The sequence below is a fragment of the Grus americana genome, chromosome 2, assembly GCF_028858705.1.
Source record: "Grus americana isolate bGruAme1 chromosome 2, bGruAme1.mat, whole genome shotgun sequence".
Classification (NCBI taxonomy): domain Eukaryota; kingdom Metazoa; phylum Chordata; class Aves; order Gruiformes; family Gruidae; genus Grus; species Grus americana.
Genome location: NC_072853.1, coordinates 113935223 through 113963195, shown reverse-complemented (window position 1 = coordinate 113963195; position 27973 = coordinate 113935223). Strand labels below are relative to the sequence as shown.

Here is a 27973-nt window from a genome sequence, read left to right as displayed (position 1 = left end):
AAGCCCCCATCCCAAATATCATGAAAAATAACCAAAATGCTAGGAAAATATAGATGTTCCTAAATATCTGCAGCTTCCATGCATCAGCAAACAAAATAGAGCAGATTCATGGAGAACTTACTTTCCACACGAAATAAATGGAGAAGTGAAAAATTACTAAGAGGTAGCAATCTTCAGTTGAGCGATGTACAAGCTGCCTTGGTGCTTGTGGACAGATATTAGCTGGCGGTGAGAGCTGGGAACAGGAGGAGCAGCTAGGAGATGTGCTGAGCTGGGGTTCAGACCTTTCAGAGCTCTGGCCATGACTAGGGTTGAGAGCAAGAAATTATAGATGGTGCACCTGTTATGCTGTGTTTCTTTGGAAAAGAGGTATTAAATTAAGATTGGATCCTCTAATACAACATATAAACTATATGACCTTCAGCGTTACAAAACTTCAAAAGCACCGCAGATGAAACAGTTTCTCTGGATCAAAGGTTTATTTTTAATGACACGGCACTGGAAAACATAAGTTACAGATGACTTTTTGATACAGGATACATTATATATCTTATTTTAAAAGGATCTGTGAAGGTACGCTGCATAAATACATATAGTGAAAATATATTGTGTTTATTTCTTCTCAGAGATTAGTTCTGGTTTGGTTTGTTGTTTTTTATTTATTTATTCAGCCAATTAAATAAAAAAGTATAGATTAGCATCATAACAGCTCCTCCTCCAGATTATCTCATTGTAACTACTGCAGCTGGAAGGGGAGACTGAGCCATGCCTTCTCAAAGGTTTAGCAGCTTTGAACATGATGTTATTCATCATCTCAGAATGAAAATTTCACATTACAAACACAGATACTGTATCATGTTTTGGCAATGGAGCAGCTAGTTTTGCTTTGGAACAAAACCATTTCCTGTAATGCCAGACAGTGAAAGAGCAATGCATGTACTGATGATACTACACAGTCAAAGAACTATGATGAAGTTGTGAAAATGCATATATATCCATATGCACTTATATATACACATATAAGTCCTTGTGTGTATATATATTATGCATGTCCAAAAATAACATTGAAAAACGTTGCAGCAGTTAATTATTTTTTAAACACATGAAACATAATAGTTTGACCTCATTACTACAGGATAACTAAATCTTCTGCAGTGCAACTCAATACAATACACTTAGTGCAGAGAAGTTAAGGTTTTGGTATTGAGGAGGCTAATTTCAGATTTCACGGGAAAGGACCAAATACAGGATCACCATAGCTCTGACAAAGCACAAACAAACCTGTTGCCACATACGTGTGAACAAAGAAGGACATTTCTTTTTTATTTGATTTTTTTCATGTACTGCTTCAGAAATTGCTAGCTTAACTGTTTGCATTCATGCTCATTTTGATACATTTCAACACGCTTTGTCTGGCACCAGTCTGTAAACCATTAACAGCTTAAACTACAAAAAGGTGGGCTCCTGTGTTTCAAAGAGGTTAAAAACCTACTGACTGAGCTTTGTACCACATTCATCTGCCTGAGCGGAGAACTATTCCAGATGGCGTGTGAAGTTCTCTGGGAAAAGTCCTTTATAACTATTTGCATCTCTGTACTGAAGCCACTCAGATTCCTTAATGCCTGTCAACCAGCCAGCCTCCTGCAAGGAAAAAGACAGAGTATCTTAAACTTCAGGTCTCCCCGCTCCCTTGCTATGAGCTTCAGAGTTTCAGAGTCACATGGCTAAAAGATTTGGTGCTTCGGTTAAAAAGCAGTCTCTGATTTTCTACGGTCCGTTTTCTCTGTTCTGCCAGACCACAATTTTGTGAGACCGAGTGACTGTGAGCATATGGTATGGCCTTTAGCCCACCTAACCCCTAGCTGAACTCAAAAGTGGGTAATCAGTCTTCTGGGCCATCCAATATTACGCCAGATCTGCATTTATGCAAACCTCTGTTGAGACTTTTTCAAAGTTGCCACAATAATACTGGCACACTTGTGCAGTATGAACATAGCAGCCTGCCAGCAACATTACACAATACCATGTGTGGTGGTGAGGGAAATAGTTTTCAATCTGCATTTTTTCTCCTGAGACTTCTTTTCTCTCGTCCATGTATCGACAGTCAGAAGAAATAACAGTTCTTGCATTCTCTGGAGTTACTATCTCTAGAAACTCAAACTTAGTTGCTAATTCAACTATTTTTCCAAAAATTCCAGGAAACGTAAACCAGAATTTGACATGCAAAATTGCAACCCAAACCCACATCCCAAGCAATCAGAAGAGAGATTTCTTATTGGAAAGTGCTGGGCTCTCAAGTGTTATCAATTTTACCTGGAATAAAATCAATTCCATATTTTTTTTAACTGATCAACCTATTCTTATCTCACTAACTCTGTGCTTTGTTCCTTTTAAGAACAGGAGCCAGAGCAAAGCCACGGTAATCAGGGAATTATAATGCTGCCATATTATTGTTGCACAGAGAGTACACAAGGAGATAGAGTAATATGAACAGATCTTCATGTACAACACCAAGTCAGGACTGCTCAGTGGCTGCATGTGGTGGTGGACTGGCTCTCTGCCCCAAAATAAGCATCACTAAAGCAGATATAGCTTATGTATGATACTGGCTGGGTACATGTAACTGGGGACATGTTTTTGAAGCATGTGGAATATCAGAGAGAAAGGAGTGAGAAACTACAGCTTTCTAGCATGGGCAGAGTAGATTGTACAAACGAATCAACAGTTTTACTGGATAATAACTTCCACTCAAGACTAATGGAAAAATTGAAGCCCCTGGATGGGACTGGTTTGCCTCAAATGGAGAACACACGCTGATGTTACCAGCTATATTAGAATTATGGGTTTAGACAGGTCAATTTTGAAGGAGAATAAAGAATAACAAAGATAAAAAGACAATATAAATCATCAAAGTATCTGCCGAAAGACAAAAAGATTAAGTTTTATGTGAATGTTAAACATGAAGGGCAAATACGTACTGAATAATAAAGATATGACCAACATAGTTTCAGAAACATGAATACATAAAGGTTTATTTTCTCCATCATTGCACACAATTTACTCCAATTAATGCTAATGGAATTTCAATGTACACCACAAGAGAAAAATATAGTTCATAGATTCACCAAGTGAAGATTATGCATATTTAATACATAATATCCTAAGAAAAACAGACTGAAAAGAGAGAGCAGATTTTGCTATCCTTACAGCAGTGTCCTATTCTGCAAACACTGATAACAAAATCAGTTGAACTGCCCATGAGGTAAGATGCAACATAATTTGAGTAAGGATAACAGAATCTATCCCTATAAAAAGAGAAAAGAGCCCTGCTGAAAGAAAAATCTTTTATTCTGGAAAAAAAAAATAAATCCTCAAACTAAAATCCAAACATAAAACACAGTTACCTGTCTCTTGTATTAAAAGAAAGCTCAGTTGAGATGATGAACACTGGTTATTACCTACCTTTGGACAGCATCGACCATTGAAACAATTTCAAATACAGTCCCCAGCACTCATATGTGCTTAGGGCATTAGTATTCAGACCTATTTTAAGAAATATTCTTCATTCAGAGCAGTGCTCTTTGCTACCTCACTAGGCAGGATCCATTCCCCTACTTCTCAACCCCCAAATCAATGGGAGACTTTTCACCAACACTACTGGCACTAACAAATGCCCACAACACGGCTGGTGCTAACAGTGTGTAGTATGGTCGTCTCCTTTAAAGCAATGGCCAAAAATCAATTCACTTCACTACAATTCAATACATGGAATAAAATTGTTTAAAAATTCACCTGAAACATATTGTTAAAAAAAATTAGATGTCCTAAATGAAACTAAACTGTTATTTAATTCAGGTTCAGGCTTCCAGAGGGCAGAGTTAGTCTTAGAGGCACGCAGCACATATAGCAGCACCTCCATACATTTTGGCTGTAGGACACCAGAATTTGTGCGCAGTCTCAGTGCTGTCTGTAGGTGAATTTGTATTATTTCTCCAAATCCATACTAAAAGCTCTGAACATCTAGGGACCATGTAATCAGTTCTGCTGTAATGTTAAGACAAGATGATATATAGCAACATAATGCACAATTTATAATTCATCTTCCATATGAAGTCATTGTGTGCACGTATGACTGTATAAAATCCGTTATGAAGTAGCACAAAAAAAGCCCTAGAAAACATGCTGAGGTCAGATCCTGTTAGTAGCATACATCCATGACTTTAGCTGTAGCAACTGTGCCATTTAGTCTCAAATGGAACCAAGTACAAAGGCAAAATTAGAATGTTTTCTAACAGAAATGATGTTTTGAATACACATTTTCCATTAACTATGTGAGAAAAAAATGAAACAAAGAAAAATGTCAACAAAAGAAAGAGCCACATGTTTTTACCTGATCAGCTGTGGTCTCTGAAGGAATTACTAGTACAATATCCCCTCGTTTTAAGTTAAGCTCATCACTATTAGCTGCCTCAAAATCATGTAGAACTTCAACCTGAAGAAAATAACACCAAACATACAGACATGATCTAAATGGAGACATTTTTTCAACAAAATTCTCTGTTAAATCTTTATTGCAAAAAAGAGAATAATGTGCCTTCTTTATGCGAACATATGGCTATAGGTAGGTACATTCAATTCATTAATGTTGACACTGATTCCTGTCAAAGCTTTCTGTTCATATCCTTGGAAGCAGGGACAGCTTAAGTAAGTCTGAGACTACCAAAGGAAACCTAAGATCCTTTCCCAAGGTCACAGGATCTCAAGGACAGATGATACTGCAACACCCCAGAAGTCCTGCCTCTCAGACAAGTCCTGCCACTCTTATTTCTTCTGCGTAAGGAATTTGCTTTCACTCCCCACTATCATTACTAGAACTGAGAGAGGGACAGCAGGATTTTGCAAATAAATTTGAGAAAGACTCACAGGAACTGATATTTCAGACTGTCACTCATTCTCTTGTTGTGGCCACTGGATATTATTCTTGCAGTAAACATCCATGGAAATTTGAGTGGGACATACAGCACCAATTTCAATAAGTGATCAAAGAGGCAAGTAATGGTAACCCTACTTTATGTTTGCCCTGAAAAGAGCTCCCATTTACTGGCAGATGGGCATGCCAAAAATACCTGTCTTTCCAAAGGATGATTATTAAAACATTGGCAGCATCAGCATGCCGTTGTGAACAGACCACTTTAACTAAATGGTTCTACCTCCTTAAGAGATAGCCTATTCTAATTTTCTCAAAGCACAGCCAGTGCCATAGTAACTCTGCAATAATGAAAGAAAATGACATCAAGAACCAGATGGCAGGCATATATTCTGCTTCGCCTTATTTATGTCTGACCCAAGAGTGTGTGATGAAAAACAGAAGATGAACTATGACAGCATGCCTGAGTCAGAGTTGCACGATACTGTTCGCCCTCACCTTAATGTTATTCTCAAAGTTTGCTGAAAATATTGAGCAATGAGAATAGACCAAGAAGAACGGCATACTTATGGAGTGCTATGGGACTAATTAGTCTGAACTATGCAAATTATAATAGGAAGCATGTAAAGTTCATCCATCCTCAAAGAGCTTTGCTGCTGCTCAGTGATTCTGAAGTGAGAAGCATTATCAAAGAACTCTGTGCACCAGGAAACCCTATGGGTCTTTCCAGCCAAGGAGAGAATTTCTCTTACACCTCATTAAACTTTTCTGTTCGATTATCCTAACAGTTTCTAACTATAATATTACTAAAGTCACAGAATGACATTTTAGTTTCATTACTGTGAATTGTAGAAGTCCCATGGGTTTCAACAGAACCAAAACTTCTACTATAGATCTTCAGGCCAGAAAAATGCCATTCTTTAATATTCATAGAATCATAGAATGGTTTGGGTTGGAAGGGATCTTAAAGATCAAATATATTGTTAGCGTATCAGATACACTGTTAGCATATATCATACAATATTGTTGACTATGTGGCAATGCAGTTTTACTCAATATATTCATTATCAGTAGTAACTTGGTGAGATGAAAGGGTTCTTGTACTTCAGTGAGCCTTACAGCTACATAAGGACATGCACAGCAACAATGGTGTGCAGAAAACGTATCTTCTCAGACTTCATGTATGAAGCAACAACACAATGTTAAAGTTGTGTTTGTATGTATTTGTGTGTGCATGTGTCTGGCTGTTAAACTAAGCGTCCTTCGGCCTCAAGAAATCATCACCTGCCTGCGCAGACAGACATATCCACAGAAGCTAGATCTGAAGGGATGTCTAAAAGAAGAATGAAGAAACAAACCTTAAAGAGAAAGCCAGGTGGCATTGCAGAAGCTGCCTCTTCTGCTGGAACAGACTGATCTTGAGAAGGTGCAGTCTGCATTTCTTCAGTGGGTTTCTGCTCACTTCCAACTTGGGAAGTTTCACTGGGAGAAGTGTCAGTGCCCTGAGTGCCCAACTCTGCTGCAGCATCTTTGGACTCGTTCACAACGACTTCGTGTTCTTCTCCCTCCCCCTCGTTGTTTGATGCTGGCTCTATTACTACTGAAGGGATGCTGCTGACCTTTTCCTGAGGAAAAACAATACAAAACACCAAAAAAACAACAGCAACAAAAAAAAAAAACCACAAAAGCACCATAAGAGTATTTAGTACTTTATTTCAAGTAGGAAAACACAATTGTTTGTTTATTGCACAGGGCAAATATGGGAATGGGAATTACTGTCTTCTCCACAGTGGATTCTTACATTAAGACAGAAAACATTACTTGTGCAGAAATGTAAAGGAGTAATCACTTCCCTGTTTTCATTATTCCCCTTAGTTCTCCTAAATCTACTTTCTATATTACCACAAATTATTGCAGTAAATAATAAAAATGCTCTGCAGGTAGTTTGGGTTCCCTTTTCAATGTGCATGGAAATTAACAGACCTTTCTCCTCCACCCTGCTCTTAACTTTGGTTGGGTTTGGGTAAAGCCACAAGTTCCAGGAGTCATTGTCCTATATTTCTTTGAGAATTCAAGTCAGCAGGATAATAGTGATATAAAGGTGATGAAAGCAGGAAAGATGACCTATTTCTTTGATTGACTGAGGCAATTTCTCCTGATTTACCGCAATGCAACTGGGAGCAGAGAAAGCAAAAAGGCTAAGTAGGTAACATTCCACCAATAATGAAGCCTAGAACAAAAAGCATTTAATGAAACTTGTTGGAGCATCCAACCTGAAAAGAACATGCTCACCGTTCCTCTGCCAACTATCCTATTCTGGTGCACAGAAGAAATACAATGTGCAATGACAGGAGGTGGCAACTGGCTGCCCAGCTGCAGGGTCTGCTCTAGTAGCTGTTCCCCAGCTTCTCAGAGGTCGCAGAAGAAAAGGCAGCAGGCCAGATGCAGATACATAGCTTGACAACTGTGATTTTATTGATAGGGCACGGTGCCAGGAGACAAGAAAAATCCATTACTTTCTCTGCCTGTCTCTCCAGAAAGTCCTGTTAGGTTATGTGATAAAGCTCGTCTCCACAGAGGAGCACAAAGAGACAACAGCAGGAGGGGCAGCCCAAACAGTACCCTGCCCACGCTGCTCCCAGGCCCATCACAAAAGCCATCAGCCCATCAAGTCCCATCTCCGCAAGCCCAGGGGAACACAGGGGCACAGAGGCAGGCACAACCCAAATTAAGGACTCAGAAGAATGGATACCCTGTGTGGGCCCCTCCCAGGGCTATCCCAGGAGAGCATCACCCTTGCTACTGGTTGGACCTGGGGGCACAGAGCTGCAGCAGCCTTGCCTCTCTCGGGCTGCTGGATCTGTCCTGATTCCCCTAACACGCTCTCCCGTGCATCAACATGAGTTACCTGAGACATATCAGCCTCCTTTTCTTCTCCCTGAGCTTTGTCGCCTTCAGCAACACCCTCCTGCTCAGCAGTAGCAGCACCGTCACCAGCTCCTGCTGCCACAGCCGCACTGTCTTCTGCTGCCACAGCCCCCCCGGTGGCAGGTACCCCCTACAAACAACAGGAAGGAGAGACCTTTCAGGATACGAGTTCCAGATACCTGCTTGAAAGACCAGGGACCAGCCTCTGCTCTGCGACCTCCCTGGGTGGTGCCAACCCATGGCCTTGGTTTCACTGAGGTTTCTCCCAATTTGTGGGGGACAGCAGCGCTGGGGACTGCCATCCTGTCCTGATGCAACCCATGGGGAGCATAGGGGTAAGCTTGCACAGTGGAGATGATTAACTGGTGGAAGAGAGACATTTATGAAACCTCACCAGGCACATTTAGCAGAGTTCTCAGGTGTTACTGGTGGAGGAACAGTTCGCCAAGGCTCTAGTATCTTTTCCTTCCCCTGCCTTCAAGCTGTATTGTGGAAGAAATTCACCACAGGTTTCTGCTGCAGAGGAGCTTGCAAGCTGTCCAGGGGTCCACAGGACCCTGCCAGTGGAGTCTGTTCTCAGGAAGAGACTCCAGCGCTTCTCCAGCTACTATTACGTACCTCTAGACCTGGGCTGGCTTCAAAAATATTGCCTTAATTACACACTCCTTTCTAATTGAGACACTTGCAAATCAGGCTATAGCAGCAAGCAAATATATTCTACAGCTGGATAAAGATCAGAAATCTTCAGATCCCATCAGATATCAGAAAAAAAAAATAACCATAAAGATCTGTAGCTAGGTCGGTACAAAAAAAGAGAAACACACATAAAAGCCCATTCAGTCTGGATATGACTAAACTATTTGTGATCAGTCCATGTTGAAAAGTTAATATGAGTTCTGTTCCAGTTCTTGAAAGGTGGATAGAAAAGTACCTGCCTATAGATCAATGTTGAATCCTTCATCCAGCAGAGACTGTTGCTGTAATCTATGTATTACCCTAATATTTGTATTGGTATATACTGGTATATGCTTACAGTACCATGTTGGATATATAGTTACAGTGGATTAATCTCAAGGATTGGAGGGCGGAAGGTAAATGACAAAACTCATTCTGTTAATCCAATTAACGTCATGGAATTTTTAATGTATGGCAGACAGCACCAGGATAAAGCAAAAACACTGAAGAAAAATTGTTTTCTAAGTACCAATGTCAAGCGACAGCAGGAATATCTCTGATCTCCAGTTAACAGACTGATGCTTTTTGTTTCCTCGGTTTGAACTTTTCTCCATGGATGAGGCTAACTCGGCTACCTGAGCTCAACTTGAACTACCTGCAATTGTTCATGGGCACTCTTCAGGCATTGTTTTCTAGCAATATCTAATATTCAGCACTACTCCTTTTTGCTGCTGCTAACTGATGTGATACAGAAATTCTTCTGGAGTCCTTGAAGGCAGAAAATACTGCAGGGTTTGGTAGAAATCACTGGAGAAGCTGTAGCTTAAATTGAAAATGCTGCTGACGAAGGATGCCCTATCATAAAAAGTAACATCAAAAGACATGGGCAGATGTTGACATCTTCTCCTGTGACTTGTAAGGCATGCAAGCCTGCCACTCATAGAATTACCAGTTTTAGCAGCGTCAACCCAAGAAGATATTCAAATAAATGAGTGTAAAAGCCCTGGAAGAGTCTAGTAGGAAAGAGGGGGAACAGAGTGCCTATCAAATTCATTTTATACCATGTGCTTCTAACAGCATGCTGCAGAAATTGATCTTGCTGTCTGTTGTGATTAGGATCAACAGTTCTTTTCTATTTATTGGATTTGTATAGCCCATTTTATTTCACTAAAGAGAAGAATACTAATTTACATGAATCAGCTCTCAAATGCCCCACAGTGAAAGGGTGATGCTCTCACAGCCTGTAGCCATGAGTCACTCAATGTATACCACAGCTCACAATTGCATAACCATTTCTTCTTGTGTTTTAGAGTACAAAAACAACGCAAGCTAGATGATTAAAAAAAGCTTTTACAAAAGTGCATGTGAGGTAGCACAGAATGAACCTCACTATCAGCCTCAAATATATTTGATTAGTACAGAAAAGGAAAAAAAAAAGAAGAAAGAGAGAAGGGAGAAGAGAGAAGAAAAAAGAAGAAAAAAAAAAAAAGGGAGGCTCATCCCAGTGAATTCATACCCAGCTATGGTGAACCACATACTTGGAGATATAGTTACCTGTATTACCTTACTTTATATTGCAAACCAATCCTACAAACCTCTTTTCTATAGGTCATCAATAATATTAGATAGTCTAATAGTATTCCAAATTAGCTATCTCTAGCAGTACTACTGAAATGCGGACAGTTGTCCCATTACACCAACCACACAGGGGACAAAGAAAGGGTCATCCAGTATCACGAGGGCTGCAATAGAAGAACCACTCAACTGTTTGAATTTCATCAGAAGTGAATGCTTCTTTACCCAGGATGCAGCCGATTCACTCGGCTGCACTCTCATTAACGTGGTGGTCAGCTCAACATAATGCCACAGATTTGGTGGCAGCAAGAATGAGCCCAAGGAGAGGAGAAGGAGGGGTACTGAGCCTGCCACTGCAGAGTCTGCCAGAGGAGCTTCCTGAGCTATACTGGTTTCCCAGAGCTGAAGATCTCGCCCCATGGCTGGATTTAGAAAGGGACACGGTAATTTTTATGACGGTTATAATTGCAGCTAAGCTAGCTAATAAAATGTCAAGAAGAACTAATCATCATGCTTTAGGGAATACATCAATTGCCTGCAAAGTCTTGGAAGACTTTTGGGGTAGTACTGAACAATTTGCTATGCATATCAATGGGACCACCCTCCACTGGAGGCCAGATATCAGCTTAGCAAATAGCTTGATCTCTTAAACAGCTCTTCTGCATACATAATGCTGCTATTTTAAACAGAACACAGGGTCAAACTCACCAGATAAGAGACCTCAACTTTATAAGGACAAGCAGCATTAGAAAAAAAGGAAAGATTTCAAAGACTTAGCCTTGGTGCTCACAGGATAGCGAGGAATTTCTTGCATGTTTCTTCTTGGACCAGAGTTGTTGGGAGTAACAAGCCAATGCCAGAGAAGCAACGCAACACGCTCTTGCACTGTGTCAATACCAAGCTGGGCTTGATCTACCACCCCCATCCTGTACTTTCTTGCTAGTGTAATTCCACTGATTTCCATGTGGATGTGGCAGCGCTGGTGAGGAGTACGGCACCAGTGAGTCCCAAACTTGCTTCCCAGTGACACTGGGATACCATGGAGCCACAGATACATCCTCAACTATAGCTGAGCTAACAGGTAACAAACACAAGCTTGGATGGCTGGACTTACCATGTTCTAAAATCAAAGTGATGGGACCAGTTCATAATCTTTTTGTACACACTGTGGCACCAAAATGAATAACAACGAAGGAGATTGTCAGCACCTTGAGATACAAATCCTAAGTGATTAATAACTAGGAGTTACAATCTCTCAGTCCCTACTTCTATCCCTGCATTTAATATGTAGCCATTCCTCTTGTGCTGCTCTCTGTGCATGTTTGAACACATCATAGTTTCACTTCAGCATAGAAGGATTCAGGGTAAGTAGTTTTATCACCTCTGAAGAAATATAAGCAAAATACAATAATTTGAGTCCACACAGCTTAAGGTATGTCATTGAGCTTTTCAGTTGCTTTGTAATTTGATTTTAACTGTATCTAACTTCATGCCAGATTTGTGCCTTAGCAAACAAACTCGTAACATGATTATTTTCAAATATCTGTTTTAGTTCAGGGCATATTGTGCTAGGACAAATAAATGATTAATCAAAGTTTTTTTCTTTTTATAAAGATGTTTGCAGGAAGGCTAAGCAAACAAATTTATGCAAAGTGTAAAAGCTACTGGGACTCTATGCAGCATATTTCCAAATGTCAGTAGAAACAGCATTATACCTCCTCCTACCATGGAGCTGCTTTGTTTGCTGCCCTGAGGTATTTATCATTCTATACTGCTGCAACAGGCAGTTTCTAAGGTGAATATATAGAATATGTATTATATATATTGTTAGAATAGATACTGCAGCTAGGTCACATTTGCATCGTATCAGCCCACATATTGATGACATACAAATGACATTTTTTTTGCCACAATTCTCTTGAAGATACTAAAGCACAATCACACTCGAGGCTGTTCATATGTACCTCACTTTCTTTCTCAGCAACTCCAGTTGTCTCCTTATCCCCTGCCTCGACACTCTCCTGTATAAAGAGGAAATATGGTCATCACCTTACTCATGCTGAGGCAATGGCTGCAGAGAGATTGGTATTAATCAAGCTTAATGGAAGCACGGCATGTATGGGATGCAATGAAATGAATGGCTGGAACTAAATGGGATAGTATATAGCAAACAGAAAGATACTTGCTGCCACATATAATCTGAAATAAAAGTAGGCTAAAACCCAACAAATAAAACCTCATAGATATGTCATCATCTTCACACTCTAAGTGCTAAGGACAATTTTATTTACTTTTATTATCAGTAGTCTCATAATAGCACCAGATTTGAAGAATTTTTTAGTAAGCAATGATGCACAACTCTGCTAACCTTGCAGTTTCCAGCAAGCTCAAATTTGTCTCACCCAAAACTCCAACTGTTCCCTTTATAACCTGTTGCTGCCCCTGGAACTCACCAGAGTTTCAAGGTAAACTTTCTGAAACACTTACTCCTTCCACTCACATTGGACTGCATTTAAAGGGGCTGTTCAAAAGAGGTGGGTCACAAAGTTCATAGGGTTTTTTCAGAATCACCTTTCTCTAGGTCCATATTCAGTGGTACATGCAGCAGGTGCCTGACACTTTAAAAATTAGACATGTGTCAGTGGTTTTCCAAACCTGACACCCATTTAGGTGTTCAAGGGATCGAATGGCCTGAATGGCAATGGGCTCCCCCCAAATAGTACTTTTTACAGCACGGATGCCATCTAACACTAGGTACTTTTCTACAGAAGGTCATCAAAATCTCTAAAATTCAGGCCTGGTTTGGAACAGTTGGAAGTGCTTTTTTCCTGACTCCCTGCAGACATGGGCTATTTCTAAAGATGCTCTGCTGAGGAAAAGCAAATCAAAGCCCTGTTATGGAAATCCACTTTATTAATAAATTTTGAGGCTGCTTTGCAAACACAGCTAGGTCAGATTTTTCAGAAAAGCTGTAAGGGCAAAGACAAGTTATGCAAAGATATGTGAGGGCATGGTAGATTGGACCATCTGCATTAGCAATCAGAAATTAGGAGACCTCAAGTACTCAGCACAACTGCCTTCACACACCCCACAACTGTCACTCCAAAATTTCTACAAGTTTCAGCTAAAATGGTTGCATGTTTCTTTTTTAATAAAAGGATGCTGAGTTACATCCAAACTTCGTATCACTCATGTTTTTTCTAATCTAATCTTCCAGTATTGCCTGCAGTCACCTCATAAGCCCTAAACATGTCCAGATGCCAGGGCAAGGTAGCTGCTGACAGCAGCGTTACCATAGAAACCTCTCACAGCTTTATCCCGTTAAAATTACACTTATATAACCCTTTTTTTATGATTCTTTTTTTTTTTTCTTCTTTTTTTTGAAGCTGCCACACCTCTGCCATGGAGTCCTCGATTTTATAGTAAGTTTGAGGAGACTATAGAGGGTCTTAAATAGAAAAAGCAAATATCAACAGCAAAATAGAATTATTCCTTACTCTAGTGATGCATGCGTGCACACAGCCACCCACAGAAGTCTCACTTTTCTTTTTTTTACAGAAGAAATGTACACAAATGTTGCCCATAAAAGCTTTATGCCCAACTGCAAGTCAGTAGATAGATGCCTTCTCTACTTTTACTATTAAAAAGTGCTGAAATTCTGCCATCAGTGTTATTTACAAGTCAATTTGCCTTCAGAAATGAGCATCATCCTGCACTTTATAGTCAGCAACGTGCCAGCCTCTGCCCTTACCTTAACAATACCCTGGCAATACTCTCTGGTAAGAATCTCATCAGTGCAGCTTTGGACCTCTTTGCAGAACAATCCAATATATACATGTACATATTTTTAAATGAGGACTGTTTTCCAGGCTAACTGAAAACAGAGTTTTAGTGAGAAAGGGGAAAATAAGGAGAACTCCCCTCGCTTCCCAAAGCTAATCTGACTATTGTGCACCAGTCAAATTAGTAGCATTTTGCTTTTTTGATTAGCTGGAAGCTGGGATTTTGTGGATGGAGGAGTTCGAGAAGAGAGGCACGGTAGCATGTACTGTACCAATTTTAGGGCATGAAAGCCTAGTAAAAAGGATGACTGAAATACCATTTGAGTAAAGTAGCACCCTGGTTCCATAAACAGAAAAAAAATCTGCTTCTGCAGACTTCAACAGAATGACACTAGGTTCTCTCCCATATACAAGAGCCATGTATTTTTAATGGCCTTATGCTCCAACTTTGCACCTGCACTTAGCTGCGCACTCAGAATTTGGACACAGTTGTGAATAAGGGAAACTAATTAGTGTAGAATAATTTTAAAACAGAATATATAACTTGGCAACACTTGAGTCAGGCCCCACAAACTCAGGCTTTGCCTGTCTCATGCTCCAGTACAAAAGAGAACAATTAGTAAAACAGTTGGAACGTAGAAACAGGATAAGAGAAGCCGTAAATTAGGGAACAGTCCTTGGGTATGAACTAGAAAAAAAGACACAAAATTTGAGGCCTCCTGATAAAGGGGGCCCAATATGCCAACAAGCCTGGGACCATCTGGGCAGGACGGATAACAAGGTTGCTGAGCTTGCAAAACAGAGATAATGAAGAAGAGGTCACCCAACTGTGTACACTGAAGAAGAGGAGAAAGAGGAAGATTTGAGGAGCATGGACCCCTGACGACCACCTGAGAAAGAAACTGCACAGGCGTATCAGGACATTAGCATATATTCATGAGCTCCCAGAATAATAATGAATATGTATTAAATTTATTGGAAACCTAATGAATATGTAACTCTCTTGTAATATAAAACACGTACAATTTGTTTCTCGTCGAGATGCACTTTTGTGGAAATATCCCGATGCGACTCCCAGTGCTGCAATAAAGGATACCTCCTTAATAGTCACATTTGTTATTGAGTGAATTTTTTTGATTCAGTTGACCAGTCTTCTGTATTCAACCATTGTATTGTTCTCCCAAATGACATGCTCTGCCATTTGGGCACTGTGAATTGCACCTACAGTGGGATTCAACCATAATTAGATACCCCCCAAAGCTGCAGGCTGTTTCCTGGCCTCTGCTGTATTTGCTCAGTGTGTGCAAAGAGCTTATCAGGAGGTAGTTTCGCATATGCTTACACACAACTTTGAAAACCACAGTATTTAGTTGAGTGTCTGACTGCTTTAACGGGAGAACAGAGTCCAGGCAGGCATCAGACCCAAAGCACTAAAAGACTCCTTCCAAACTAATGAGTGTAATGGAAGTCAAAAGGCTGATCTCTGAGTAGTGCTCTCAACTCCAAGTGCTATGTCTCACATGTAGGAGAAGAAGAAAGGGAAATAACAAGATTTCATAAGCTTTCACTTTATTATAATGTTCTCATATCATCTTTATCTGAATGTGAAAAATTGATGTGGTGAGAGGTGTAGTATTATTTGAAAGAGAAATAAATCAGTGGTTAATGCATTATATGCTTTAGACTGTATCCTTTGGATTTTACAGCTGCCTTTGGGGATGCTGTGGAAATAGGGAAACAATTGTTTTGGTGTGCAGAAGTCCATGCAAGGACTTTTTACCATAGTTAACTTTACTTTTGTTGGTGCACATGGTCATTCTGTCCCTTTAATTCCCAAACATTTTGTCTGCTCCCCAAAAAAGGATCAACTATTGACAGCTACTAATAAAAACTTTATTTGTTCTATGGCATTTGAGACCTGAAGGACCAAGGCAAAATATGTAATGATAAACCAGACAGCAATTCTGATGAGCTCTTGTAATGAAGTCTTGGCAATCTTGTTCAGGCAGACTACGAAACAGCAAGTAACTGAATCCAAAACTCTCTGAGCAGTAACTGGTACCCTATTCCCCTGGACCATTCTCTCCCTAATTAAAATGAAAACTCTACCAGAAAACTTACTCTGAAGCTCCTACAATGAATGCATGCCATAAATTTTCTGGATTAATGGGATGTGACAGGAAACTTACGATAGAAAAATTAAACTGATTAGTGGCTGTCACTCCAAACTGGAAGTTACTAAACCTGATAAAAGATTCCCAATAAGAAAGTACCTATCAATATTTTACCACTTCACTTTCAAAGTAAACTGTCACTCATAAAGCAAACAAATGCAGAACTGCTGTCAAGAAATGACATGTTTTCATCTTTTGCAACTCAGTGTACTTTTCCTTAGCTTTGATCCTATTTTTCATTAATCCTAATCTTCAAAACTCTGCTTTGCAAGTCCTGGAAAACCCTTCCTGAAATAACAACCCCCTCAGAGCCAAATGCAGAATGACTCCAATTCAGACATTATTAAAATCAACACTTTTAGCTTATTTTCCCAAATTAGCAGGAAACTTTCATATTCAAAAAGCAACAAAAAAAGAGCACAAAACTAATCAAAACTGTTTAACTTCTACTTAATGCCTAGGGCCTTCCTTCTGGATTGCTCTTAAATTGCCTGGCTCTTGCACTGTATTTCTCTCTGCCTCTCTCCCAACAGCTCTGCAGTCCTGCATCTCGGCTAGAGCAGCTGCCGACAGACCGTGGACCCAGAACTCCTCATGGACAGTCAGGCAGCAAAATGGATCACCTGCAAAGGCTGTGCTGGCTGATCAGCAGATGCATGGTGCTGCAGCCACAGCCTGTCATTTAATTAGCGCTTAAGACATGCAACAGGCTTCAGAGCGTTGCTTTGTCTTAGAGACAAAAAGGAGCTGGCTTCCTTTTAGAAAAATGGTGAACTTTTACAATTCTTTTCTTCATTAAATCCTTATTGATAATCAAAATAAGACCATCTAGAAACAACCTTTTCAGCTTCTGTTCTTCCACATTATTCCCTGCCATTCACTCACAGGAAGATGAGAGCTCCAGACCAATGCCTGATTTCCCATCCCTTCTCTCTCCCCCTTTCCTCCCTCCTTTTTGATTTCAAACTATCAAACTTACTCTGACTAGACGTTCTGGACAAGAGTTTGACAAAACGTGTCTCTGACAGGCAATTTCATTCTTTGCCTTACTACAGAGTTGACAAGTTATTACTGTGATTTATATCAACTGAAAAGAAAACACACAGGATGGGGAGAGCCTGGCCTCCACAGACCATGGGGCTTTCTTCATTCGGTTATGTTATTGGAGGGGGATGATCCTGAAGTCACACTTGCTCTGGTGTGTACCATGGAACTGAACAAAAGTGAATAATAAATGAAAGAAATACTCAAAATTCATGCAAGTGTAATCAGAATTAAACCCTAAACATAGTTCTGGGGAACACACCAGGATTACTTCCCTCCATAGCTGCAACGCTGCTAGGATTCCACGGAGAACAGGAGGGGTTTGACAGAGACAGGCATTATCTTCCCTTTCCCCCAGTCCTCCAGAACATGCCACCCAGCACTGCTCCCTTTTCCTTCTACAACAAATTATTTTTCCTCTCTTACGAAGATGGGAGCAAGGGAAGAATGAATTAGGCAGGTGCTACAGCTAAAGTTCAACCTGCATCTGTATCGTTTGTGCTGGATATCACTTTTTAATCGCATGGTACAGAGAGCTGGAACCACCCAGGCAAACTCATCAATTCATCTTTAAGAAGGTCTTCAATAAACTACATTTCTAACCCAGAGCCTTGCACACCAACATCAGTACTTCCTTCTAGCTGCTGAAGACAGTTTGCTTAGTATGACCTGTGGCTTTTGCATGAGTCTAACACCGCCAGCAGATAACCAGCCTGCCCCTGGCGAGTGGAGCTGGTGGGCTTAATGCTATCCCCCTAAATTAACAACAATACCCCACCTGGAGTCATTGATAAATGTCACCATTAGGCTTGCAGTGTCTGAGCCATTGCCATTAATAAAAATATTAAATAAGATCAGCTCCAGAGCCAGATCCATGAGATGCTACAGGAGCTGCATATCCGTAAATTGTCTTTCTGTCCATGCTCTGTGCTGCCACATCTGTAGGTGCCAGCTACTTCCACTTTCTTCAGCTAATTTGCACCTACATCAGATTAATATTGCTTCCCATGTGGCAGTGTATGAAATGCTTACTGAAAATCACCTAATTTTATGATGAATTGGATATTATCATCCCTACTTAGCAGAGGAAGATACACAAGGACTCACCCAAAGCCAAGAGGGGTTCAACAAGCTGAACTTTGTTCTTCTGGGAACACTTACGGCACCAAGCTGTGCTCGATGGTCAAAAAGCACAGCTACACAGCTTCTACTGGCTTCTATGGTAGAGGTACTGACCCACAAAAAAACTCCTTTTTTTGGTCCAGTTTTACAGTAGGAATCTGCATATTCTAACAGTGACAAATACTCATTAGAAACTTTGAAGATGCTATTGTCTCGAGGAAAGCATGAAAACCGTCAGCCTACAAAACCAGATGCATTTTTCCTTCAGGGTTTCTTAGCCTGCGGTTATCACCCACCACCAAGACCTTCTGAGCTTCTGTATGTAGAAGAGGAACCTCAGTTGGATAAAAAGGATATTCACTCAGATGCCTGTTATAAAACCCCATGCCTACTGTCCCAGACCACCTCTTAATTTGTAGTGATATCGGGTGCCCTGCTCTATGGTTCTTGCAGAGCTATCATTTCTTCTCCTCTCACTGTTTCCTGAATGCTGACATGTAAAAATCTCCAAAGTGGTGCTTGGAATTCCCTCTTCAGCTCATGGCTTCTAAAACCATAAGCCTTGTAGACATTTATATTACAATCACTTTTTTCTGGTATTTTCATGCTCTAGCAAGGACCGTACAAGATGTCCATTGGCTTAGTGCTTACAGCTCAGCTTGAAATGAAATGAGAAAACTGCTAATAAGGTCATTTAAAAATGGCATCAATTGTTTCCCCTCCTGAAGTTCATCTGGAATCAAACAATCTGCGAAACCACAATCACTCAGCTGAACTTCAGTCTAAAATGCCAAACATAAGAGGAATGATGTTTTAGGGCTGAAAGGAGGATGCACGCTGGAGAGGCATGCTGTGACACAGCCAGGCACTGGGGAAACCTGCCATGGGCGGATAGTGACAATGGAAAGGATGGCTGAAATGCAGCAGGCACATTCACCATGATGAAAGGTGGCTTGGATGAGGCCCGGGAGGTGGCATGGGGGACAGGTCACTCACCGCAGCCTGCTCTGCTGGCTCGGCAGGCTCAGCAGGGATGGCCTCCTTTTCCACAACAGCAGCAGCAGGGGTTTCCTCGACCTTGGGTTCCCCAGGTGGAGCTTCTTCAGCTTCAGTCTTTTGTTTTATTGATTTTTAAGTAGACAGTGAAAAAATTGTTGAGGAGCACATGATAGTGGGGAGGGAGGAGGGGAATGGGAACTGTGCCTGGCACAGTTCTGCTTCAGGCTTAATCTTGCTGGGCTTTGCCAGGGAGAGGACGGCGGTGTGCTTGGTCTTACAGCATCTAAAGGGCATTTTCATCCTCAATATTCTATATGTAAACTGAGCCAGGCCTACATCCCTCCCTCACAAGGAAAGAAAGCATCAGCTTCCTGAGTTACAGAAAGGGGCGACAGAAGTGGGGGGAAGGCACTCGGTTTGCTCAGAAATGTTCCAGAAACTGATGGCAAGGCCAGGAGTTGAAACTGGCACTCGTGTGTACCAAACCCTGGGCTTCAAATATGAGTTTTTAAAATTGTCCCCCATTCCCTAGTTCTGTCGGTTCTCAGACAATATAGTCCCTTCTCCAGTGAAGGTAAGAAGCAATTAGCAGAGACTCAAACAGGTTTCTTTATGCACAAGGGCAACCACTGACTGCTTGAATTCTGGCAGTGTGAAAATCATCCACGGTTTCTTATTAAAATGCATTCCCTCTTGAGCTCTCAATCACCTACAAGGCATCCATTTATCAACCCGCTATTGGGATTTCCACCCTTTTAAATTCTGGCCTAAGCTTGTATTTTAGCAACAGGATCGAGCAAGTATCACCAGCCCTGCAATACGTTCAGTCCTGTGGCAAAACAGCTCACAGCAAAAGCGTGATCTCCAATGGAGACACCACTTTGCAAATACACACGCATAAAAAGGGGAGAGCTGCAAGCTGTGCTCAGCATATTCCATTTATAAAGATGGCTGACTCAACCAGATAAAATAACCTCAGTAGATTAATTTGCCATGAACAAATTGCTCAGCATAATATGAAGCTCAAAAGCTATTTAGCTGCTTTGCAGTGGATAACAGGCAGCTGGCTAGAAGGTCTCCTGTGATGAAGAGATGGCTTCCATGAAATTCTTAAAGATACTAAAATTTTCTCTTCTCTGATATTTTTCAGGAAAAAAACATAGCCTCTCACTTCTCTCACATATTCCTTAAGCAGACTGATTTTTAATGAGGTACAGAGAAGCCTGCCTAAGCAAGACCTTCAGGATTTGGCACAGCATAAGGAAACAGTCATTATATTATACCATGCTGTGCAGAAATCTCTGTGTAGTGTATTAATGCCAGCTCTAGGGAATTTCACAAAGAAGAAATAGGACTGAAATGAGAAACATAAAGTAGATTTATCCCAGGTAAGATGACTAATGAGTTTCCTGAGGTTTAACGCTGGAAGAAACTTTCAGGCTTAAAATCACAGGCAATGTTATAATGCAGATTGCACTGATGTGCTTCAAGTCACTTGTTGACAAGCAGTCTTAGACTACTTACCACATTTCAGCTACAAGTAAAAATACTCTCACTGTATTCAGTAACCATTATAAACACAAGCACCACCAGAGGCATTATGCAAAAGCAACATTAAATAATATTGCGTACGACTCTGCTGCTATGAAGTAGCTATAGCACTCACCTAGCAATGCTGCTATTCCACATCCTTACTCCAGGCTAACCAAAGACTGTAAGAGAAACTAAGAAACTGCCCATGTATGATCACTTCCAAAAAGATTCTCCACTCCTTAGAAGTAGACTGTGCCTACTACTAATATGTGGAGAGCAGATAAAACTACAGCAATACTGGAGACATTTAAACAGCTATCATGTACTATCCCCTACTTACTGTACACTGGACCATAGTACTCATTCTTGTCATTTCTTAAATGCAATAAATGAACAAACTGTTTGACTACACCTTTGAAAAGTAAATTATCTTAGAATATCCGGGTCTGCTTTTTCTCTGCACTATCCTTGTGAATGGCTGTTTCGGTGAGTAAAGATTTACAACTACAGTGATATCACCCACCAACTCTTCCAGGTTAAGGTTTGTGATATAGTGGATGGAAAACACAAAAGGAGAAAATATCTTTGCACAAAGGAAAAATGGTGCCATTTTTCACAAGACATTTAAAAAGGAAGCAAAAGCCACCGCTTACCAAAGGCTCTGTCACATTCTCATTTGGTTGCACTGTAAATGCAGAGGTATCCTAGATATAGAAATGAAAAACAATGATGCAAAAATATTTGAGATGGGATGTTTGCAGGTGACCTGATTTTTTAATGGTTTATTAAGGTAAAATCATAAGTAAATTTACATAGAATAAAATGACAAATAGATAATCTAAATAGGTATTAATAATAATTATTAGTTAAGCACTATTAATATTAAAGACATTACTTTTTCAATTATATATTCTATGCTTCTAAACTGTGTGATGTTATTACAAACAGTGAAAAACCCTTCATTAAATACATGCGAATTGCAAGGACTTTGTTTCAGGCACAATGCACTTCTAAGTTGTGAAACTCAGAATGTTTTTTTCGCAGACTACACATATCCATGTCTGGGGAGTACACTAGCTCTAAGCGACTTTCACATCCTCTTGATTCTGAGCTTTTATTTGAATAGCAACTAGAGTAATTACAGATACAAAATTTTACCTGCATTAAGAAGGTACAAAAATGGAGATGTTTTCCAACATCTTATTCAGAACCAATTAATTTGCAAAATATTGATGGGTCAAATCCTTTTCCTACTGCAGTGCGGGCATCAAATTTTTATCTCCTTGGGGCAAATATTTTGCCTTAATTATTAGAAGTGGTAGCCTTGTGTTTTTCCCCTTTCTTCTAGATTCTTTACTAATTTAAACGTCCTGGAGCAGAATGGTTAAAGCACTGGAAGACTCATTTCCATCCTTGTATAAGCTCAGTCTTGTTGGGTGCTTTTAAAAAATGGTGTACAGGGTGTGCTGTGGATGAGCCAGTCTCAAAAGGATGCTGGAAATTAGACTCCAGGTTATCCACCTGAAATTTCAGATCTTTGCACAGCCCTGGAATTTGAAAGCATAAACATGGTATCTTCATGCTCCGCATCTCTGCAATGCCCAACACATTCTCACCATCAGCACAGCAGCAAACAAATAATTTAGGTTTAACTTTCAGATTAAAATATATCTTAAATGAAAATAAAGATGCAGAAACAAATAAAACTCATTTTATATACACACACAGACAGTCACTTAAAGTATGTGAAACTGAGGAAACCACGCTATACAGGATTTTGGAATTGTGAAAAAAATCCACAAAAGAGCACAATAAAAAAGCTAAACCAGTCCTTTTAGGAGGAAAAAAAAAAAAAATCAGTGTCACTAAGGTAGTCAGATTTTTGCTATTAAATTCAGTCAGGCCAAGAGTATTAGCATAATTCAAGTAACATTTAGGAATAATTTCTGAGAACAAACAAGGTCTGGATTTGAGTCAGTATGAAATTGTTGTGCAGCTTGTCTGTAGAACAGATTTCCTGAAATTGTACAGCCAGTCTTAATCCCTTCCTAACAGCATGGAAAAAAAAATAATCTCAAAACATGTTTATTTCTTACCTGTGCAAATCCATTAAATGCTGTGCTGGATGCCTAAGTAGAAGTGAAGATCAGAACAAATTATCACTTGTTTACTAAATCAGAACATGAGTCAAAAAAATTTTATTTGCAAAATAAAAACAGGCCAGACATCGGAGGGAAAAAAAAAAAAGAGAGAAAAATAATAAAATGAAGGGTAAGGCAGCAAGAAATTTGATGACAGTGCTATTTGATAACAGGTGTCACAGGCTTAAAGAAAACAACAAAAACAAAACCAAAAAGCAGAGTAACTTAAATATTTTTATAAAATAATAATAATAAAAAAGACTAGGTGTATTTAAAGTTATACATATAAAACACAAAACCTGCGAGACACAATGTGCCTTCACAGTTCAAAGCTTCATTCACAGTTTTGAAACGCATTTTTGTCAGCCTGCTTCATTACACGGCTGAAGGGCACCACACTATGAACAGTTGCATGGCAATTTTTCAAAAAAAGAATAGCACGGGCTTAGGAGGGGTAGTGGGAAACACACAAATGGATTGTTTTCAAACGACAAGGTTATGCATGACCTAAGGAGCTCTTTGTCTAGACTAGGCTACACACTGGGGTAGGTACCTCTTCTTTATCAGCCTCAATTTCCTGGTACAACAATCCATATCTCCGGTTAGCAATTTCATCTTCAGATAAATCTGAGTTGTTGGTCTCATTGTCTTTAGGACTAGTTGAACTCTCGGTGCTAGCATTTCTGGAATTTCCCATTTGAAACAGAGACAAGGGTCTAGCTATCTCCTTGCTGGGTCCAGGATTGCTAATGCCTGCCTGCTCCCCAGGCAAGCCTTGTTTTACTGGTGTCTCCTGACTTTTACCGCTCATGCTCACACCTACTTCTCCCCAGCTGTTACCAGTCCCTCCTAGGTCTTGTGTAGACCATTTCTCACTAATGCCTAACCAAACATTTTCCATGTTACCTTCCTCTGAGTCTTGCTGCTTGGGGAAAAAGGGCCAATTATCCAGTCCATTGGCTTGGCCATCTGACAGATTAGAAAAACCCCAGGAATCATTAGTAACTGTAGGATCCCAGTTTGCCAGCCAGGGGTCTGTTTCCAAGGCTTCAGGAACACCACTGCTACTAGGATGCTCTTCAGTGACTGCTGCTGCTGCCCCACCTGCCACTTGGTCTTCTGCATTATCTAGGCAAGGATTACCACAGCTTGCACTAGCAGCATCAGCTGTCTCAGGCAGCAATGCCCACTCTTTTTCAGCAGCAGCTTGACCTTCATCAGCAACACTACCATTTGGGAGGAGGCTGATGCTATTGTCTTCAGTTCCTTCACCAGACTCTTCTGCACTCAATAATTCAGCATCACACAGAACATCTCCAGTATTTGTAGGGTCCTTTTCTGTGTGGTCAGTTACCTCTAGGTCAACATGTGCCATCATGTTTATATACTCCATGGATGTACTCTCTCCAGTACCACTGTCAGTTTGGTCTAAGCCATCCTCAAATGTCCTTCCATGGTCCTGATCCCAGATACCAAAGATTCTCTCAGGTTCAGCGCCAGTGTCTTCTATAATTTTACAGTTGTCCACTACTATTTTGTCCTCACCTTCCAGCCCTGTGCTCAACAATGATATTTCTCCATCTGCCTCCTCAATGACATTGACCCCTTTGAATTCTTCTTCCCTAGGGTTTTCTAGCTTAGCAGCATTAGTTCTCCCAGCATCCCCATCATTATCTTCCAACTCATATAAATTTTCTACCTCTGTGCTGACTACAATGTCAAGATCTGATTTTGCTAAACCCTTATGAAATTCTGCCTCACTGTTTCCTTTGGTTTCACAACCTTGCTCTTCCAGTTCCTCTGTACCTTCTACCTCCTTGTAGTTAACAGCTCCGGTCTCTACCTTTTCACTTGGCTTGACACCTGCCCACTCGTCTTCCTCCCGCTCTTCCTCTGCCTTTTGCACATCACATGGGAAGGGTTCATCCAACAAGCTATCAGTTCCCAGGATGGGTGTTTCAAAACTGGTTATGTTCTCTAAAGGCTGACTGGTCACCACATCTTCCCATGGGACATTTTTGGCATCCAACTGGTCCTCCAGTGAAGTCCTCTGGTTTTTGTTTACAGAAGCTGACCCTAGTGCAGCATTCTCCTGCTCACCTACAGCAGGCCAAACACTAGCAGGCAGAGTACCCGTGGATTCGCTTGAGGTTTGCTCTGCCCCAGGGAAAAGCAAAGAACCGCCTGCAGTGATTTCCTGGCTGACACTGGGTGTGCTAACATCTAGGCCCCAGTTGAGTGAACCTAGATCAGTTTGAGATCTGTTAATATCTTCTGATGGCCCACTGTTTGGGGTTTCCTCCATGATCAGGTTACACAGGGAAAGACTTTTTGAAGAATCAGGCTTTAAGCAGACAGAAAAGCAAAGAAAAAACACAAGATGAAAGAGATAAAGGCGGACTTGATGAGAAAACACAAAATTTATATTTTACTAGAGCAATTTTAATTTAAAGAATGAAAGTGACTAAATTAAGCAGTTTAAGGAAAAGCTATATGATTTGCAACATTTGGAGGCAGTAGATTGCAATGTAAAAGAGCAGCACTGATAGACAAAACCAGAAAACTATATATTACACCACACTGATTAAAGCATGCCTCTAGAGTGGTTGCAATTTTGGGGGGAGGTTTGCTTACCGGCTGCACCAATTCACTGCTTGTCTGTATGGAAGAGAATGATACATAGAAAACATAGAAAATAAGAACATGACATACTTCATTATAGCAGCAGTTCATTAATTAGCAGTTCTCAAACCAGCAGCAGTTACAAACTGGCCTAGGGGAAGGAGCGGTGGGTCCTCTCCTGCCACTCCACCGAAGACTATTCCCAGGCCCCTGAATGTAAGCCACATTTCTAGCCTCTGGATTACATTATAAAAGAAGTTCTACATGTATGTTGAATATTTATCACACCTTGCTTTCCTCTAACAGCTACTGACATTTTATCACAGTTACCCTATTGCACCTCAGTTGAAAAGGGGGGGGTCACTCTGCAAGACAGTGAACAAGGAAGGAAGCAACCCAAACGGCATTTGGGCTCACTTGTATTTACACTAAGGCATTGCCACAATGGGCCCTGAGCACACAGCTCCGATTCTCCACCACCCCGCACCATGCAGAGGCATTTACGTCCACACAGAGTAAGGCATCAAGTCACAAAGCCAGCTATCTATGCTGCCACGTCGAACAGATAAAATGCTGCAAGGAAGATCAACAACTGCTCTGCACTCAACTTATTATTAAGAGAAACTCAGTAAAAGGTTGAGTATCCCTCATTTCAAATGCTTAGCTGTGAAGCTAACTACTTACTCTTTTTCTTTTATAAACTAGAGCAAAGAGGAAAATGATTATAATACAGAATACATATATAATATTAACACGCTATAAAGTTGTGTGAAAGAAAGACATCAATAAAGCTATCTAATATAAGTTTAGAGCAATAAATTCGAAGCATTTCTGAGTTATTTTAGCCGGTCTAGATATTGGCAGCCTTGAAATTTTGTCTAGCCTACAGACATGACTGCTTTTTCAGGCTTTATTTAACCTTTTCCAATAGAAAGAGATGAGCACTTAATACACATCACTTATGCCATGTGTTCACAAAACAGTGCTGCAAATCTGAATGCACAAGAAGCATCCACAGATTTCTGCACTGGCTGAAGCTGCAAAAGGTCAAAAAATGACCATACCAGGCTCCACACCAAGTCAACCCAGCTATCTCCATGACATAAAGTCGAAACAAACCTCACGAAAATGAGCTGTTTTCTACCTGCAGATCATTGTATCTGATTTGGAACCAGGAGGAAGAAGGAAGGATTCATACAGTTTCCTAAAGCAGAAACTTAATTTGTGAGTAACTCCAGTTCACCATATGCCCACAAAGACAAGTTAAATTCTCTCTTCACTCCTGAACTTTGAGAAATGGTTGTCCCTTGGGTTAAAGTCCCGAGGAACTACACCTTCAGATAATTAAAAACAGGTGACTACCATCCATTCCTATCCTCTAATAGCTGTAATTCAGGCATGAGAATAAAATCAACACACACTTAGCTATAATGATTGTGAATCTTATTAGCCCAGATTTCTGACATCATTTTGGTTTTGTAGGCCAAGCAACAGAGATTATTTTTTGTTGTAGTGTGTTTTAAAAGATCTTCAGTGGCTTCATATACTTGAAAGTGTTTGTGATGGTCTGTAAATTCTTTATCTTGGCTTTTGGCAAAAACATTATAAATCTGAGTTTAGGGTGTAACAAAATCAGAGGCACAGAAATATCCCAATTCACAATGCTAAATGTCAGGCTTACCGTCCATAAATCCCATGGCAATGTCTGAAAAAAGGAGCGGAAAAAAGAGGCTTTAGAAAAATACTGTTCATATACTGTATGTTCAACATGCTACATAACTGTGTGCATTAACTAACAAGGCAGAACTTATATATGTATTATAAATATGCATATAAATATTTCATCTATTAGCATGTGTGTGGGTACATATCTGCATAATAAGCTTTTTGGTTAAATAGGATGGGCAGTATGCATTGAACTGTGGTATTTCCCACTTCAAAGCAGTTGTTGATTTCCAGTGAACTCACATTGCCACATGCTTGAGTAACAGCCAGGTTCTGAGCTGGTGAATGAATGACTTTCAACAGGTACAGGTGGTCTCTGCAAGGTGTAAGCTTTAAAGAGCTTACATAGGTCAGATTTTTTAGCCAGTTAAAAAATGATCCAGCTATCCACTGAGAACAAGTGAGTTTTCTTATAACTCTGACACCAGGAGGAAAATGGCATGCTTTTTGGGAAAGAAAACAAGAAAGTTGACCGAAGTTTTAATTTTATTTTCAGAAAGAAAAGCAGTAGACTTCATGCCAAATATTAATAGCCCATCACATGAAAAAGAACTGTGCTGATTGGGCCCAAAACCTGTCTGAGATGCTTCAAAACCTATCTACTATATTCACACCTAGGTTAAAGTCCATGAAAAACAAAAACTAAAGACGTTCATAAAGTAAAAAGTCAAACTGCTCCTGAAATATTTGCAAGTGTTAAATGTGACACCTAACATTTGCCTGAGA

At 40.3% G+C, this 27973-nt stretch overlaps 1 protein-coding gene across 2 annotated transcripts in view; it reads right to left on the bottom strand.

The window, feature by feature from the left end:
• Nucleotides 1-466: 466 nt before the first annotated feature.
• Nucleotides 467-27973, bottom strand: part of AMPH (amphiphysin) — a 124973-nt gene continuing 97466 nt past the window's right edge. The window contains exons 13-22 of one of the 2 annotated variants that reach the window (XM_054817976.1): nt 27204-27227; nt 25535-25558; nt 22856-22888; nt 21413-21463; nt 19224-19340; nt 12070-12126; nt 7836-7985; nt 6286-6552; nt 4391-4492; nt 467-1641 (exon numbers count right to left, since the gene is read on the bottom strand). In XM_054817976.1, the coding sequence (XP_054673951.1) occupies nt 1534-1641; nt 4391-4492; nt 6286-6552; nt 7836-7985; nt 12070-12126; nt 19224-19340; nt 21413-21463; nt 22856-22888; nt 25535-25558; nt 27204-27227 (933 nt within the window). In that variant the 3' untranslated portion in view covers nt 467-1533. The remainder of the gene's footprint in view (nt 1642-4390; nt 4493-6285; nt 6553-7835; nt 7986-12069; nt 12127-19223; nt 19341-21412; nt 21464-22855; nt 22889-25534; nt 25559-27203; nt 27228-27973) is intronic. The other variant, XM_054817977.1, reaches the window with a different exon arrangement.